At 46.2% G+C, this 19,048-nt stretch overlaps 1 protein-coding gene across 1 annotated transcript in view; it reads left to right on the top strand.

The window, feature by feature from the left end:
• The first annotated feature begins 5,196 nt into the window (after positions 1–5,196).
• The window catches only part of LOC306919302 (uncharacterized protein), a 21,694-nt gene continuing 7,842 nt past the window's right edge, over positions 5,197–19,048 (top strand). The window contains exons 1-2 of the mRNA XM_079532102.1: positions 5,197–5,272; positions 10,266–10,568. Coding sequence (XP_079388228.1) covers positions 5,248–5,272; positions 10,266–10,568 — 328 coding nt within the window. The 5' untranslated portion in view covers positions 5,197–5,247. The remainder of the gene's footprint in view (positions 5,273–10,265; positions 10,569–19,048) is intronic.

Genomic DNA, 19,048 nt, shown 5'->3' on the forward strand with positions numbered 1-19,048 from the left:
AGTGTATTAAACAGGCTGCACAGTAGATGGGTATAATAATATGAGTACTGTAGAGTCCAACTGTATGCTTTAATCTAAAAGGTTCACTAAAGGATGGACATCATACATAGTCTGTTGATTACTTTTGACACAATGAAATTTGTTTTTAGTAATATGTAGCCCATCTGATCCCTGTAATAGAGGAAGGCTTTACGTTTGTCTTAAGCTATTAGTTTGAGTTGTGAAGCATTTAATCCCCAATATCAGCACTTAACTAAAACCATAAATATACCACTTAAAGTGAAAACCTTGGAATTGATTTAGACAGACACCAGGATAGGTTTTAAATGCTTTAGTATATTTTGTGTTTAAATGTAAACACAAAATATAAAATACCTCCAAATTCAACCTTTAAATATCAAATAAACCCATGCATCTAATGAAAAACAAACAAAACAAAACCCCACCCATGTTGCAGGACTGTTTAGTGCATCCAGAAGATGGTGTCCTTGGCGGGAGATTTACTCACAGTTTAGGAGAACAAACAGTTACAGCATGAAAATGGGATGCTCCGATGACGAGACCTCCAGACCTCGCCCCAGCGTCTCTACAGGGTTGAATAATGTCAAAATTATTAATAATGTAAATGAAATACATCACAGAAATACTACAAAATAAAACCCAGAAAATATAAAACAATAAACCCACAGGTAAAAAATAAACACTTCAGCTTTGTAAACACTTCTTTAGGTAATATAAAAGGTAGGTACATTTCCTTTCACATTAAAAATGTAACAAATACATCAACATCTGAAAACAACTCTTCACATTGTCTTTGCTTGTATAATTCAAATAAGAAAACATTTCAAATGACTCTTATTAACCCAAAATAATAACAGGGTTACAAATATATTACTAAATTCAGAAAAAAAGTCCTTAACTCCTTTAGCGCCATCTAGTGTTAGCATGCTCACACTGCCGATATGCCGCCCGTCTGCTCCCACTCTACGGAGCTTGTTTCCGTTCCGGGATAAACAGGAAGGAGGGGGCCTCCGGGAGGACATCAACACCACTCACATTAGCTCACAGCCTTTAGCTAGCAGTACGACCAGCTACATTTTCTCAGCGATGCGATACAAACTCACAGATTATTTATGAGTCGGGTGCGTGGCGGCGCACCATGGACAGCTCTCGAACCTTTGGAGATACAGCGCTTTGAAAATCCTGTTATAATGGAGGCTCAACGGAGCTGGATTTAAAAATCGCATCGCTGGTGGGGAAGGAGGAGCTCCATACTAGCCGGAGCAATGCTAAAAGGTAAACAGACGGACGGACGTACGCACGTTCATATATGTAGTAAACGGTTGTCTACGCATAAGCTATAGGCTACTGTACGCGTAGATGGAACAAATAGGTCCCAGGGGGGGGGGACGTTTATAAACGTAGATGGCACAAAAATAATTAAATTGTCACTTTTAACCAAATCGCCATTCTGAAGCACTTCTATATAGCAAAAAACAGGAAATCATCATAATGGAGGGAAAAAGGGAAAAAGGGCCTACAGTGAGGGGAAAAGGGGGTGGGTTGGGGTTTCAGATTTTACCGGGGTCAGTTTCAAATTGCAGTCGTCCGTAGGTGCCCTTTGAGAGCGGTTTTGAAGGAGTCAAGGGATTTGCATGTCTTAATTGCGAACGCAGTGATTGCGAACGCAGTGAGCATTTACTATGAGACCCAGCAGATCATGTCTGTCTGTCTGTCTGTGTGTCTGTGTGTGTGTCACGCTGTAACACCACCTGCCCGCCACCAGAGGGCGCAGCTGTATCACAAAAACACACGTGCACGCACACACGCGCACACACACACACACACACACACACACACACACAAACAACTTAACTTAAAAAAAAACTTAACTTAAAAAAAATCTTAAAAAAATAAAAAAATAAAATACAAATAAAAAAAACCTTAAAAAAGTATGTCATTTATTCTAATTGTTGTTATTGCAAACACACGTGCACGCACACACGCACATACACACACACACACAAACAACTTAACTTAAAAAAAAACTTAACTTAAAACTAACAAAAAAAAAGAACTAAAAAGAAAACCTTAAAAAAGTTCAGTTCGCGCGTCTTACTTGTGACTGTTGGTATCGGTATGGCGTTCCACATTTTGGTGGCAAAAGACTGTTGGTAGGGAATTCCACATGTTGGTGGCAAAAGACTGTTGGTAGGGCGTTCCACATATTGGTGGCAAATGACTGTTGGTAGGGCTTCCACATTTTGGTGGCAACACTTTGCCGTGATGCTATTACCTCAGGGAGTCAGGGGTTCTTCCAAGCATGGCAGCTCCCTTCAAAACAGCCTGCTGGGGCAACCATGGGCAAATAACTTTGCACTGAGCACCAAACTGCTCTGTAATGTGTTCCCCACTAACAAGAGGTAGTCAATGCTGAGATCCTTTTTAAAGATTTCTTTGAGACCTTTCATTGAAGAAAGATCTCTTCTTTTCTCTTGAGATTGTGATCACCCCATCATCCCAGCTGACAGCTTGCACATTCTTGAAGTACTTCTCTATTGGTTGCTTCTTATGAGCTAGGTAAGCTAAGTTGTAAGGACAGCGGATCTCTATATCATCATCCACATCCTTAAAGACTAAGAAGTCATCGATCATGTTGAGTTTCTTTAGAGCTCTACTTTCATACTTTACATACCAACGTTCATACTCATTCCAGAGATCACAAGAGAATATTTCCTTTAGGCAACTTTTAAAGTTTTTTGCAACCTGCTCCTCTCCCATACCATTAGCAGAGGCCTTGTGCAGCATTTTCAGGACTCCTCCAACACATACTTCATATACCGTGATGTCAATGGTACCATCTGCAAGACAACAATGTTAGGCATTAAAATATGAAACACACACACACACACACACACACACACACACACACACACACACACACACACACACACACACACACACACACACACACACACACACACACAGTATATATGAGTCATTGAATAAGTCTGCATGAATAAAATATAGCACAACATACCTCCAAAACAGACAACAATGTATTGTGTTCCAGGTTGTTCCAGTAGTAGGGTACTACTTGTCGTGTTGTCATCAAAGAAACCATCAAAACCATGCCCCAAACGTTAGGCAACTTGTAAAGTTTTTTGCAACCTGCTCCTCTCCCATACCATTAGCAGAGGCCTTGTGCAGCATTTTCAGGACTCCTCCAACACATACTTCATATACCGTGATGTCAATGGTACCATCTGCAAGACAACAATGTTAGGCATTAAAATATGAAACAGAGTAAAAATGTAGTGACGTTGCATACATTTAAAGATAAGGATTTAGCAGTATACTGTAAATACAGTGAATGTGTACAGCTTGCACACACACACACACACACACACACACACACACACACACACACACACACACACACACACACACACACACACACACACACACACACACACACACACACACACACACACACACACACACTATTATATATGAGTCATTGAATAAGTCTGCATGAATAAAATATAGCACAACATACCTCCAAAACAGACAACAATGTATTGTGTTCCAGGTTGTTCCAGTAGTAGGGTACTACTTGTCGTGTTGTCATCAACAAAACCATCTGAGGGCAGCTGCCTACACCAGATGAGGGCTGCTTCTGGCTCCGATGCCATGACCAACTTGTCCGGTTGACTTTCTCTCACAATGCCAGCCTGAAAAGAAAGAAAGAAAGAAAGAAAGAAAGAAAGAAAGAAAGAAAGAAAGAACAAAAAAAATAATTTCCAACATTTTCATGTGGAGAAGATATCATATAGAAGATAATAATCATTTTGATAATGTCATGTCATGTAATATATATATTATTTTGGGGGGGGTCCCTAGTTCAAACATGATTTTTTGGGGGTGTCTCCAGTTCAGTTATTAAGGGGCCAAGCTAAATGGCCTATGGTCCCTTATTGTAGTTGTCTGTCTTTAAGGGGCCGCTCCCAAAGTGCCTGGCCCCTTAAAAACAAAATTGCATTTCTGGCTTAACCGTGCAGTCGGGTTTTGTTAAACTTGGCAATATGGTATGCCAAACGGTGAGAACGCAAAGCCCATGGCCATTGGCCAAAGGGTGGCGCTATAGCACTCAATCGAAAATGCAAACTTTGAACAGGCATAGCTCATGAACCGTTTGACCGAGCCAACAATAAAACTTCGATAGACATATGCGTCTCCTGATGTCGAACAACTTTTGTGTTCTGACTTTTGACCTCTGACCCTGGCTAATGCTACATTCACATGGAATCAGGCAAGCAGTAGATGGCAAACTGGAAGTCATTTTAGTGGACGGGAGCAGGACGGTAAACGGAACAGGACGGCACGGCAGCCTGGCAGCCAGATCCGGCGACGGTAACGGCAGACGGCATCAATGTTAAAATATTAAGTACTGTTTCCTTTTAATATCAATGCATCATGGATTCAAATTGTCAAAAGTGCAAAAAGCAGATCTACAAGCTCAAAGCGTGTCACACCGCAACACGAGGTTGTAGTGTTGCGGTGTGTAGTCGTCTATTTGAAGATTCGAAGGCAGTTGCAAAACGCATGCATCTATCTATCTATCTATCTATCTATCTATCTATCTATCTATCTATCTATCTATCTATCTATCTATCTATCTATCTATCTATCTATCTATCTATGATTCAGTGACAGTTACACAACCCCACCAACAGGAGGCGAAAGGCATTAAGGCAACAGTGCCTGGTTTATTTTGTTGCGCATGCGTGGAAAACCTTTGACCCAGTGCTTGTTTGCACCACGTCACGTCGCTGCGTCTAGTTTTCCATTACGGTGATGGCGTTGTTTGTTGAACAAGTCAAACATGTTGTCGTGCCTCTCGGGAATTGTTGATGTTTGTGCCTTTATTACACATTCTATATTACAGTAGGAACAGAAAGCTGGGTGGAAATGTCTCCTAAAGGAGGTCAAAAGCGTCAAATGGAGTCTGTACGGCTGAAGATAAATGAACAGCTAGCGTCGGTGGGAGAGGAGATATTGTTTGTTGTGGACAAACAGCAGCCTGGCGCTGCTGATGTTTGTAGTGTGGAGCTTAGCGTCAGAGTGTTTGTGTTGGAGCGCCTCAGCGCGGTGGGTGAGTTCATGGTCAACCTCTTCCAGAGAGAGATGGAGACGCTAGAAACTCTGCTGGAGACACAAAACAAACTCCTGGACATTGATTTTGATATGGACATCGATCTACACACTACAGGTTAGTAGACCACAACACCAGCTTAGCTACAACAAGTAGCATCAAGCTAGCTGGACGGAACTACATTTACCAGTAGTTATACTAGCTCTGGTCCATAGCTCTAATGCGTTGCATTTAGAGCTATGTTTCCCAATTCCTTTTTTAACCCTACCCCTCATCCCTTGCCCCTACCCCTCAGCCCTTGCCCCTTCCCCTTGCCCCTACATAATGAGTGTCAAGGGGTAGGGAGATAAATCATCACCCTAGGAATTGGAACGTCCCTAAATATTGAACGCCCCTTGTAGATATTGATATATTGATATACAACCTGTTCTCAGAAAATAGCTGATCTGCAAGTTCACTACAGGCTAGTGGTCCCCAAACCTTTTCATGTCAAGGACCCGCAAATTGACAATTAGCCCGCAGACCCCCATTTGAAGAGATATGCCAGGGACCCCATAGATTTTTACGAATCTAGCAGTGTCACGGACCGCCAGTGTGACATGCATTAGTCCATGGACCCCCATTTGATGGCATTTCTGTCTCTGGGACCCCCAATTTATATTGTGAAATCAATGTTAATTAACTCAGAGTGTACAAATGGACCCTTATGGGTCCATTTGGTTCCAAACTATCATTTAGCTGGGGACCCCCTGGAACTCTCAAGGACCCCTGGGGGTCCCCATAACCCACTTTGGAAACCACTGCTATAAGCTGTAGATCGGCTATTTTGGGAGAAGAGATGATGATGAAATAAATATATTGTGGTGACTAGGCACACACAGAACAGTTGTATATGACATTAATAATTCACTGCGTTGTTGCCCACGTTTAATATGATTGTTCCTCATTATAATGCAATGCAGTGTGTTACCTTTAAGTCCAGAAACACACCTCCGAGGTGTTGACGTATTTACCTCTGCGACAAGTGTTGTCTCTCTCTCTTCTTTTCTGATTAAACGGAGTGCCACCATCGTTGGCTTTTCCAATCTGAGAAATATCTCCTTCTCTTCTCTGCCTACGCCGGCACTCTTACATTGGTGACCCCGATACTCTTGGACGTTTCCAGAGTTTACTGAACATGTCAGCTTCACTGAAATTGCCCGAATTTTGGGAACGAAATGCAAGCGCGTGGTTCGCACAGGCGGAGGCTCAATTCGCCATCAAAGACATCACAGGGGATGAAACGAAATTTTATCATGTGGTGGCATCTCTTACCAGCGCGACTGCGGGGAGAGTGGTGAGTCTACTAGAACGTCCTCCGACGAGGAACAAATACGGGACTTTGAAGGCGCATTTACTGGATACTTTTGGACTTAATGAATCCGAGTGTGCGCGCCAACTCCTCTCGCTTCCCGGCCTCGGCGACAGCAAGCCGTCTGAGCTGATGGATCACATGCTGGCTCTACTGGGAGACCATCAGCCTTGTTTTCTTTTCAAGGAACTCTTCCTGCAGCAGCTTCCAGACCAGGTTCGTTTGGCACTTGCAAATTCTGCTATTACTGATTTTCGTCTGCTGGCCAGAGAGGCAGATACATTTTTCTCGGCTGGGAAGAAATGTTTTGCGGCCACGCCCACTACTGCCTCCAGTGTCTCCAGCAGTGATGACCATATGTATCAGCCATACTCCATCTCTGCCACTAACACTATGCCCCGACGTGCAAAGCAGCCAGGAGGATTATGTTTCTACCATGCCAAGGTTGGCAATAAAGCCAAGAAATGCCTTCCTCCCTGTACATTCAGTGCGTCGGGAAACGCACCGGCCGCCACCTATTAGCAGCCGTGGGTGACGGCCGTACCAGCGGCTTGCTGTTTATCACTGACTCCATCTCCGGTTGTCGTTTTCTTTGTGATACAGGCGCCCACATGAGTACTTTGCCAGCTTCGGCCACAGACATTCGCATAGGGCCACGCGGCCCCCCCCTTGTGGCAGCCAATGGCAGCACAATCCACACCTTTGGCACACGCACTGTGACGGTGTGTTTTGCTGGTCAGTGTTTCACCTGACCGAAGTCTCCACCCCCCCTTGGGCGCTGATTTCTTTTTTGCCAATAAACTTCTGGTTGATGTGAGGAACCGACGCCTCGTCCATGCTGAAACGTTCAGCTCATTTCCTTGTGAGCACAGTGACACTGCCCCGACAAAGCTGTCCAGTGCACTCTCGCCTGCTGATGACTTTTCTCACCTCCTCGGGGAGTTCTCAGACATAACCACGCCTACTTTTTCATCTGCCTCCACCAAACATGGCGTGTTGCATTACATCTCCACCGAAGGCCCACCTGTGCACGCCAAGGCCCGTCGTCTTGACCCACACAGGCTCGCTATCGCTAGGACGGAGTTCGACACCATTGCTAATTAGTTATGTAACTTTTGCAACTTGTGGGGATTAGCATAACATTGGTCATGATAAAACCATACCAGCTATCACTGCAGCGAGTAGCCAACGTTATGCAGCAACAGCGTTATGTAGGTACAGTAGGCTATTTCATCACAGCTTTTAAGAGCTCCAAAACTGCAGAATGTTGACATATCGGGGTCTGGGGGGTCGGACTGATGCCTGCTAGTTAAGATAGTAGTTTGCATCCGAGTTGTTCCACCGGGGCACCGGCAGTAAATAAAAAATAATAAAGCGCCGATGCGAAATGAATGGGTAACGTTACCGTAACGTTGTATGAATGCAACGCTGTAGCATATCGTTAGTTCAAGTGAGGTAACGTTAACCTTTGCTAGAGATTGCGATATTTTTGGCGATGCAGATTGTTAACACATTCAAATAATATCATATTCTTCCATAAGTTCCATAATAAAGGACGGAAAAGGCGTCTTACCTCGTCCGCCTTCCGCCCTCTGTGATGTCCCTCCGTTTTAAGTCTGGTCGCGAATCCCCTTCGTTTGAAGGGGATCCAATCCCTTGCCCTTGGCCCTACCCCTCGCTCCAAAGAGAATTGAGATAACCCTTCCTCCTCACGTGAACACGCATCAGCAAGGGGAAGGGCTAAGGGCCATGGAGAAAAGGGGAATTGGGAAAGGGCCTTACTCTCGACTTCCGCCGCTCGCATGAATGCAGACCAGCCTCTCGTCTTTAGCGTAAATAAAAATAACGTTTTTGCTACTCACCAATACAAAGGCGGGTTGTGTCATTAGAAAGCCTACTTTCCTTAGTGGGAGCACTGGGAGCACTGAAAATGCAATGCATTAGAGCTATGGACCAGAGCTATAGTTATACTAGCCCTGAAACATGTTGTAGAGGCATTCGAGGATCCAAACCTCTAACTCCACATGGTGAGGGCCCTGGGGTGCATATAAGTATGCTAGTAAGTAGGGTAAGTATGAGGTCAAAAACAGTATGCCTTCCCAGCCTCACCAAACATTTTACATTGTTCTTAAAAGGCATGTCAAGAGACCTTAAACAGGCTACCCTACTTCCTCTCCCACTGAGCCTTTCAAAATAAAATACAAGTTACAATTCACTGTTCCAGAATCACCGCAGAGGAGCTTTTACTTTGAAGGGGAGAAATTATAAAGGACACATGTCATGACGCAACTGAAGCCAGTTTTACGCGATCGCTACATTTACATGGAAAACGTGTAGGCCTACATAAACATTCAGATTTCAAATATAAAGTCCTCACAACATGTGCCACCGGTGTTAGAAATGTGCTGGTACAGTGATTAGCATTGCTGCATCCCACGTTGTTTAATAAAAAGCATTTTTATCTGAGCACCGACTACTTTTCTCAAACAGGGTTCGTTTAGGAAATTCACAGTTGCACACCGAGAGTGCACTCGCCTATTTGTCTGTATTGGCAGTGCAGTCAGCGTGCCTATATCGAACACACCCAGTGCCACACTCCTCCCGACCTATACGGGCGCGTAGTTTAATGGTAAATGGTGCATTTATATAGCGCCTTTATCCAAGGCGCTTTACATAGATTGTGCATTACATTCACCCATTCATACACCGATTGCGGCGGAAGCCATGCAAGGTACCAACCAGCACATCGGGAGCAATTTGGGGTTCAGTGTCTTGCCCAAGGACACTTCGACATGTAGACAGGAGGAGCCGGGATTCGAACCGCCGACCCATGGATCATTGGACGACCTGCTCTACCTCCTGAGCCACAGTCGCCCCTAGTTGAAAGCCAATGGCAAAAAAAACAGCTCGGATAAAAATGCCTTTTATTACACAACACAGGATGCAGCAATGCTAATCGCTGTACCAGTGAATTACTGGCACATGTGGTGAGTACTTTAAATTTGAAATCTGAATGTTTATGTACACGTTTGCTCTGTAAATGTAGCGATCGTGTAAAACAGGCGGAAGTTAAGCCATGGCGCGCGTGAAGTACGAGCGTCATGTGAACCATGTCTATAGTTATACTAGCCCTAGAATGTCTGTGATCATACATAAATTACATATATTCCTGTATACACAGCCATAGATCGGATGCCTCCGCTCCCAGTGAGCAAGGAGACATGGCCGGCATAAATGTGCTCCACGCTCCGGAGTGAGATATTGTCCTCTAGTTTCACAACCATGTAAAAGTTCTAAGGGCGAGGGGTCCGGAATGACAGCTGGACTTCCCTTTATGAGAGTCACTCGCAGGGCAGGGTTTTCTGCTGCAGCCTAGGCTCCAGAGTCGGAGGCACGGCGTGCAGAGTGCCTTTTTAAATCCATTCTCTGCAGCTGTAAGAAATGAATTAATATCAAACCGAAAGAGCGCGTATTACATTCTAAAAGACAAGTGTAGGTTACATTAATGAAAAACACATCGGTGAAATAATGTCGGCATCGGGGCTACAAATGACGGATACATCGGTGAGACCGATGTCGGGCTCTACTCACAACGCCTTGCTCTGTGAGGCATTGTGAAGAGACTCGAGACATTTTTAAAACGATGGTTATCCTGACAAAACAAATAGGAGAATAAATGTCATCTTTGAGTTGACAAAAGCACTTTGAGTTGCTCTGCTGATGCTACCTTCGCTCTCCTCCTTCTGTCTGTGTGTAAAGAGGTTTCATCTGAATATGAGGAGAGGAGATCCAGTCTGGTCCAGGAGGAACCACAACATCAGGAGAGGAGATCCAGTCTGGTCCAGGAGGAACCACAACATCAGGAGAGGAGATCCAGTCTGGTCCAGGAGGAACCACACCCTCCACAGATTAAAGTGGAACAACAGGAGAGGAGTTCCAGTCTGGTCCAGGAGGAACCACACCCTCCACAGATTAAAGAAGAACAACAGGAGAGGAGATCCAGTCTGGTCCAGGAGGAACCACAACCTCCACAGATTAAAGATGAACAGGAAGATGAGACTGGTGAGTCAACTTTGACATTACTACGTAGGAATATGTGGTGCAAGTGAGTGTGCGTGCGTGTTTGGGCGCGGCGCACACACGTGTGTGCGTGCGTGCGGCGCACACATGTGTGTGTGTGTGCGTGTGTGTGTGTGTGTGTGTGTGTGTGTGTGAGAGAGAGAGGGGGGAGGCAATAGTCCGACACGGGAGACCGAGCGTGCAGCGCGCAACGGCAACGCAAGTGACTGCGCGCGTGCGGAGGCAACGCAAGTGAGTGTGCGTGTGTGGGCGCGGCGCACACACGTGTGTGTGTGTGTGTGTGCGTGTGCGTGTGCGTGTGCGTGTGCGTGTGCGTGTGTGTGTGTGTGTGAGAGAGGGGGGGAGGAATAGAGAGGGGGAGGGGAGGGAGAGTGAGGGAGATGTGTGTGTGTGTGTGTGTGTGTGTGTGTGAGAGAGAGGGGGGAGGAAGAGAGAGAGAGGGGGGAGAGTGAGGGAGATGCGTGTGTGTGAGAGAGAGAGGGGGGGAGGAAGAGAGAGAGAGAGAGGGGAGAGAGACGGGGGGGGGGGGGAGAGTGAGGGAGATGCGTGTGTGTGCGTGTGTGTGTGTGTGTGTGAGAGAGAGAGGGGGGAGGAAGAGAGAGAGGGGGGAGAAAGAGGGAGATGCGTGTGTGTGTGTGTGTGAGAGAGAGGGGGGGGAGGAAGAGAGAGAGAGAGGGGGGGAGTGAGAGAGAGAGAGGGGGGAGAGAGAAGAATATAGGGATGTGAATAAATTATAATCCAGCGTGATTCATAGCGACATAATACATACCATGTCAATTAAAAGCACTACTATACAGACCACTGCCTGTCTCGTTATTTCCACCCCGCTATCTGCGTGCGTCCGTGCGTCCGTGCGTGCATGCATGCGTGCGTGCGTGTGTGTGTGAGGGGGGAGGAGGAGAGAGAGAGAGAGAGAGATAGGGATGTGAAGAAATGATAATCCAGCGTGATTCATAACGACATGTGTGTGTGTGGGGGGGGGGGGGGGGGGGTGCTGGCCCATTTCAACGTAGTAGGCCTATTCAACTTGTGTGTGTGTGTGTGTGTGTGTGTGTGTGTGTGTGTGTGTGTGGTGCTCCAAGAGGCGCCACTGTTGTAGGTGGCAGTCTTGGAATGGAATGATTGTTGTGACCCACCCCGACACCCCCTCACCTCCTGTGGGGAGGGGGTGCTCTAAGAAGTGTGACTTATTGATGGCCCATTTCAACGTAGTAGGCCTATTCAACTTGTAGACAATGAATACATTAATTTTGTTTTACTATCGGGGATATTATATATATGAACATAGGGTGTGTGTGTGTGTGTGTGTGTGTGTGTGTGTGTGTGTGTGTGTGTGTGTGTGTGTGTGTGTGTGTGTGTGTGTGTGTGTGTGTGTGTGTGTGTGTGTGTGTGTGTGAGGAAGAGAGAGAGAGAGGGGGGGGAGAGTGAGGGAGGTGTGCGCGTGTGAGAGAGAGGGTGGGAGGAAGAGAGAGAGAGAGAGGGGAGAGTGAGGGAGATGTGCGTGTGTGAGAGAGAGAGGGGGGAGGAAGAGCGAGAGAGAGGGGGGAGAGAGGGAGATGCGTGTGTGTGTGTGTGTGTGTGTGTGTGTGTGTGTGTGTGAGAGAGAGAGGGGGAGAGGAAGAGAGAGAGAGGGGGGAGTGAGAGAGAGAGGGGGAGATAGGAAGAGAGAAAAATATAGGGATGTTAAGAAATTATAATCCAGCGTGATTCATAGCGACATAATACATACCATGTCAATTAAAAGCACTACTATACAGACCACTGCCTGTCTTGTTATTTCCACCCCACTATCTGCGTGCGTGCGTGCGTGCGTGCGTGCGTGCGTGCGTGCGTGCGTGCGTGCGTGCGTGCGTGCGCGTGTGTGTGTGTGAGGGGGGAGGAAGAGAGAGAGAGGGGGGGGGGGGGGGAAGAGAGAGAGGGAGGGGAGTGAGGGAGATGCGTGTGTGTGTGTGTGTGTGGGGGGGGGGGGGGGGGGGGGGGGGGTGCTCCAAGGGGTGCTCCAAGAGGCGCCACTGTTGTAGGTGGCAGTCTTGGAATGTAATGATTGTTGTGACCCACCCGACACCCCCTCACCTCCTGTGGGGGGGGGGGGGGGGGGGTGCTCTAAGAAGTGTGACTTATTGATGGACCATTTCAACGTAGTAGGCCTATTCAACTTGTAGACTCTGAATAAATTCATTTTGTTTTACTATCGGGGATATTATATATATGAACACACCCCCACACATAATGGAAAGATGATTAATGCACAGACCCCAGCGCAGTAGCCTACCGTATTGAAGTAATTAAGTAACTAACTATATAACGTGCGCCAAACTATATAATAGGCCTACCTCTATAGATCCGGTGCGTTTTTTTATTGATTGATCTCCACGTTAACACTGTTCATTGAAAATAGCTGATCTGCAAGCTCACTAGGTTGTGATGAGCCGAGCTCTGTGTGAACCCATATTGTTCTTTTCTACAGTCCGTGTTCCTGTTCACACAGGACGTCTGAGACACTGAACTTGGGGATATGAGGTGAGGGGGGGGGGGGGGGGGGGGGTGTAGCCTCTCTCTCTCTCTCTCTCTCTCTCTCCTTTATTTTCCCCCCTTTATTAGATCTGCCCCGTCTATAAATGTTTTTAAGTCTCACCTTAAGACTCATCTTTTCTCCCTGGCTTTTAATCCCTGGGTCAATGTAATGTTATTTATTTGTTTGTTTTAACCTTTCATGCTTTTATTTGCTCCCTGCATCATGTCAACATTTCCGATTGTGATTCTTGTTTGCATTGTGTGTTTTCTTGCCTGTGTCTTTTTTTGCCACTGATCTGTGCCGCCCTTTGGTCAACCTTGGTTGTTTTAAAACGTGCTTTATATAAAGTTTGATTTGATTTGATTTCTTTCTCCCTCCCTCCCTCTCTCTCTCTCAATTTGAATAAAACGGAAGAACGACATCCTACTAGCTGTTGTGTCTGCAACTGCACATGTGTGCGATGTTTTGGACAATAGGTATAGGCCTAATCACTTATCACTGCATGCAAATGTCATACGTTAGCTCATAAATGAAAACACAGCACTGTATGCCTGGAAGGTTAGAGTAGCATAATGCTCAAGCATTCAGGCTATATTGAAATAGAGGATAAAAGTAATATTATCCGACAGGGGAAAATCACACGCCCAGAGGAGGCGGCCCGCTTGGCCTGCAAGGCGACCATTTGCAACTCGTCTTTACTTTGTATAATCAAGCTTCATCAAGGAACACTGTACCAGATCATTTGTTTTATTTATTTTTAAACATGGTAAATCCTCTGTAATCATTTTTTGACAAATACATTTGCATGTAATTATATACATTGCAATTCCCAGAATAATTAGACGTTATATTAATATGAATTGAACTTGTGATATAAAATGAACAATCTTTGCAAATAATTAGCCTACCATCTCACCTATCCCCAACCCTTACGGGCGTGGACAATTCCAAACAAAATAATGTGGATACGCCCTAAACGCCTCATTAGCCCATATATACTGTACTGATCTGTGATGTTCATTAGAAACTTTTTTTTCACAATGGCTTACATCCAGGCAGGCACGCGCGGTGGACGAATCTTAATCCTGGACAGGTATCAACGCAACAAACAAAGAGGAGAGAAAATATTTTGGCACTGTGCACGAAAAACATGTAATGTTTTTATGCAGACCAATGTTTTTGACGTCAACGAAAGAAATGCCGTTATCAATGTGTTGGCGCAACCTCCTCGACACAATCACGGGCCCAAAGATGACGCGATTCATGACACTGCTTTTAGGGACAGACTTGAGGCCTTGATTCATGCAGACCCAACCAAACCAGTACGTCGCGTCTACGATGAGGCGGTCCGGGCCGCGACACGGGACAGGCCACGCTTAGCGCTCCCTGAGTTTTACACGGTCTCCACCAATATGAGACGAATGAGACGACGACTTTTACCGGCCATTCCTGCCGTGGTCGGAGACGTGGACATCGCCGGACCGTGGGCACAGACCTGGGCAGAAGAGCCTTTCCTGTCGCTTCACAGATGCCCTGAGATTTTCGTCGATGGCACTTTCAAATCCTGTCCAGCACCATACTTCCAGTTTTTGACCATTCACGGAAGGTAATTATAACTTATGATCAGTGTTCAAATGTTGTCTAAATGTTTCATAATCGCAGTAGGCCTACCATAATGTACCGAATTGTTCACTTTGTGATGCAAGCCTGACATTTGACAAAAAATACTCTACGGTATTTTACATATGGCTCCCTCCGGAAAAATCATGCATTTTGGCTAGACACTAACAGAGCTAAGTTGCCTAAGCCTCGTCCCTTCTCCCGCTTCGAATGGGATCAGTGTATTGAAACGGGGAAAATCAGGTGCAATCAGGCCTTTCAATAGACTGAGTAGACGTCTACCCGTCTACTCAGGTGCTCAGTAGGTTGATTCCTTCCTATTGTGTAGGTTGATCTGTGCAGTTTAATGCATCGCATGCAGCTACTGGAGCTCAGTAGGTGATCATTCCTTTCAATGCAGCCGTGGTGTCTACCGCGTCGAACATCGAACATGCACTGCTCCCGTGCTTGCGGTTATGTTTAGGTTAGGATTAGAGATAGGGATAGTAATTTCGGAACAAGGAACCTTCTGACTAACGACATGGCACCGCTCCAGTAGCTGCATGCGATGCATTAAACTGCACAGATCAACCTACACAATAGGAAGGAATCAACCTACTGAGCACCTGAGTAGACGGGTAGACGTCTACTCAGTCTATTGAAAGGCCTGATTGCACCTGATTTTCCCCGTTTCAATACACTGATCCCATTCGAAGCGGGAGGTCCCTTACATGTTTGTGTGTTTAATAAAAAGATAAGAGAGAGAGAAATTAGTTTAGGCCTACATTATTTAATTGTGACTTCTTTTTTACTATTTTAGGTACAGAGAAGACGGGGTGTTGCCATTCGTGATGTGCTTGACGACCAGCAAGGAGGTGGGCGCCTACCGGCAGTGGCGCCTGAGCCATTGAGCAAACGGAGCAGCTGCTCCAGCAGATTAAAATGAGAGGGTGCATTGCACCCCCAGAAATGTTAAGCCTTAACTTGTTTACTTTGTACTACTTACTTTTTGCCCTTTTTATTTTGAAGGTTTGCAGTATTTTCTGTGACACAAGATCTCTTTCATTTCTCAACCGTTTTGGACGAGGGTGGGTTTGTTGGAATCGTGTCACCCCCGTGGGGGCGTTTTTGGGGGTCTCAAGGTTCGGGGACCCCTGGGGACCCCCAGGGACCCCCCCAGGGACCTCCACATGGTAACTCTTTCATTTCTCAACCGTTTTGGACGAGGGTGGGTTTGTTGGAATCGTGTCACCCCCGTGGGGGCGTTTTTGGGGGTCTCAAGGTTCGGGGACCCCAGGGACCCCCCAGGGACCCCCACATGGTAACTCTTTCATTTCTCTACCATTTTGGACGGGGGTGGGTTCGTTGGAATCGTGTCGCCCCCCTGGGTGCGCTTTTGGGGGTCTCAAGGTTCGGGGACCCCTAGGGACCCCCAGGGACCCCCCCAGGGACCCCCACATGGTAACTCTTTCATTTCTCAACCGTTTTGGACGAGGGTGGGTTTGTTGAAATCGTGTCACCCCCGTGGGTGCGTTTTTGGGGGTCTCAAGGTTCGGGGACCCCAGGGACCCCCCAGGGACCCCCACATGGTAACTCTTTCATTTCTCTACCATTTTGGACGGGGGTGGGTTCGTTGGAATCGTGTCGCCCCCCTGGGTGCGCTTTTGGGGGTCTCAAGGTTCGGGGACCCCTAGGGACCCCCAGGGACCCCCCCAGGGACCCCCACATGGTAACTCTTTCATTTCTCAACCGTTTTGGACGAGGGTGGGTTTGTTGGAATCGTGTCACCCCCGTGGGTGCGTTTTTGGGGGTCTCAAGGTTCGGGGACCCCTAGGGACCCCCAGGGACCCCCCCAGGGACCCCCACATGGTAACTCTTTCATTTCTCAACCGTTTTGGACGAGGGTGGGTTCGTTGGAATCGTGTCGCCCCCCTGGGTGCGTTTTTGGGGGTCTCAAGGTTCGGGGACCCCTGGGGACGCCCAGGGACCCCCCCAGGGACCTCCACATGGTAACTCTTTCATTTCTCAACCGTTTTGGACGAGGGTGGGTTTGTTGGAATCGTGTCACCCCCGTGGGGGCGTTTTCGGGGGTCTCAAGGTTCGGGGACCCCCCAGGGACCCCCACATGGTAACATCATGTTTGAAGATCATGTTTGAAGAGAGAGACAACCCTAGCACACAACCCTAGCACACAACACACAACCCTAGTGTTTCGTGTTTTCTACGCGAACTCTATAATTAGCCAACTAGGGGCCAATTAAGGCACTTCTGATTCAGCGCCATTGGTTTAGTGGGGGTAGAAGGAGTTTTGGAGCAAAATGACTAAAATTTGAGAAAATAAAAAATAAAAAATAAAAATATATTTATTTTTTTTACAAAAACTACTTAGTCTGACTCACCTTTTCACGCTGGATTTAATGGAATTGGTCCCGTTGAAAAAGAAAGTTGTCGGATTGAGATATAACCTACATATTCTGATTCAGCGCCATTGGTTTAGTGGGGGTAGAAGGAGTTTTGGAGCAAAATGACTAAAATTCGAGAAAATATGATTTTTTTTTAACTTTCAAACAGCAATTTGACCCATTTCTAAGTCTTCTAGACAGTTAAAACTAACACCATTAGATTTCCCTTACTTGACATAGGGGGGAAGTGTATTTAGAGGAATCCTTATTTTTTTTTATTTTTAGTGGCCTCCAACGCGTTAAAATCAATTAAAAATCCAAAATGTGTCCGTTTGTTTAGAGCAGGCAAATGTTTTCTTCTTCTCATCCAGCTGAATCCAATGAACTTGGTCCTGAGTCGCTACGACACTTCTAACTATCAAAGGTCACGCCCATGACCTTTGTATGGCGTCGAGGCCCTTTAAGGCTATAATCGACAGGGAATAACTAACAATATTTCTAAAACAAAGGGTGTTTATCTATGTCTGAAGCACGGGGAATCCAATGGAATTGATTTCAAGTCTCTACGACACTTTAGACACGTTTTTTGGACCCCACAAACACAAATATATATTTTTTTTTACAAAAACTACTTAGTCTGACTCACCTTTTCACGCTGGATTTAATGGAATTGGTCCCGTTGAAAAAGAAAGTTTTGTTATTTTTCTAGCCTTTCTAAGGCCTCTAAGTCAAAACCCATTGGATATTAGGGGCCCATCTTTTAGTATGTTATATAGCTTGTCAGGACGAACAATCTGATATGTGTTTCTCCACACACGGTCATGTGGTTCAGAAAACTAGGGTTAGACTTTAAAGCGCGATAGCTCCTCCCACAAAGGTCGAAAATGGGCGTGCCTTACATCCACGCATAGCTATCGATTTGACGAACGCGCCAATATGTGTCTCCCCGCACACGGACCTGACGTTCTCAAAATTAGGGTTAGCATTTCACCATTCAATACACTCTAAGGTTTATCATGTCTATAAAGCTTGTGGATTACAGGTCAGAGTTGGAGAACTCTTGCTACGGGTGTCGCACGAGAAGGGCGGACCTATCGGAGCGTAGATCTTGGAGAGCTGTACGCGCCCATGTGAATTATTTGGCTGACGGACCTATCGTTCCCGAGCTAACTAACCCTAACGCTAGCCAATTAAGCGAACCGTAAGTCCGTGTGCTGGGAACCACATATCAGCGTGTTCAGCTTGTCGTGCTGAGTCCGAAAATGGTCTCACTTTTTTCCAGACATGTTTCGAGGGCAAGGGACCGATAGGAGGCGTTTACACCCACTTCCTGACATTGTAGAGAGATAAGACCACAACCGTTGGAATCGGGTCGAAAAAGTAAGTGGGGATACATACCCCTTGATTATTTTAAAACATTGGAAATATATCGTTTCCTGGTGCATTTGTGACACTTTTACAAAACCTTGGTGCCATTTTTTACCACTTTCCTGGGATCGGACAGTCTCGACATTATGATATCTGGATTCAGCGTCGAAAAGTAAGTCTAGATAAGTACATGTTCATTTTTATACTATGTGTTTCCCCTTCCGTCTGCTATTTCACCACTTTCTAGAAGTCGCAAAGCAACAGCAATATGTGCATTGGATGCAGCGTCAAAAAGTGAGTCTACATAGGTACCTTGATACCCCCAAAAACACCCCCACGGGGGTGACACGATTCCAACAACCCCACCCCCGTCCAAAATGGTAGAGAAATGAAAGAGTTACCATGTGGGGGTCCCTGGGGGGTCCCTAGGGGTCCCCGAACCTTGAGACCCCCAAAAACGCCTCTATGGGGATCTACCACAGGTCACAGACAAGGTCAGAGAGAGGATGAGGCACCCAGAACTAGAGACTGGCAGGACACAACTCAGGACAGGAGTCCTTAGTTTGTGTTGGCTACAC

This window comes from Electrona antarctica, assembly GCF_951216825.1.
Source record: "Electrona antarctica genome assembly, contig: scaffold_25, whole genome shotgun sequence".
Classification (NCBI taxonomy): domain Eukaryota; kingdom Metazoa; phylum Chordata; class Actinopteri; order Myctophiformes; family Myctophidae; genus Electrona; species Electrona antarctica.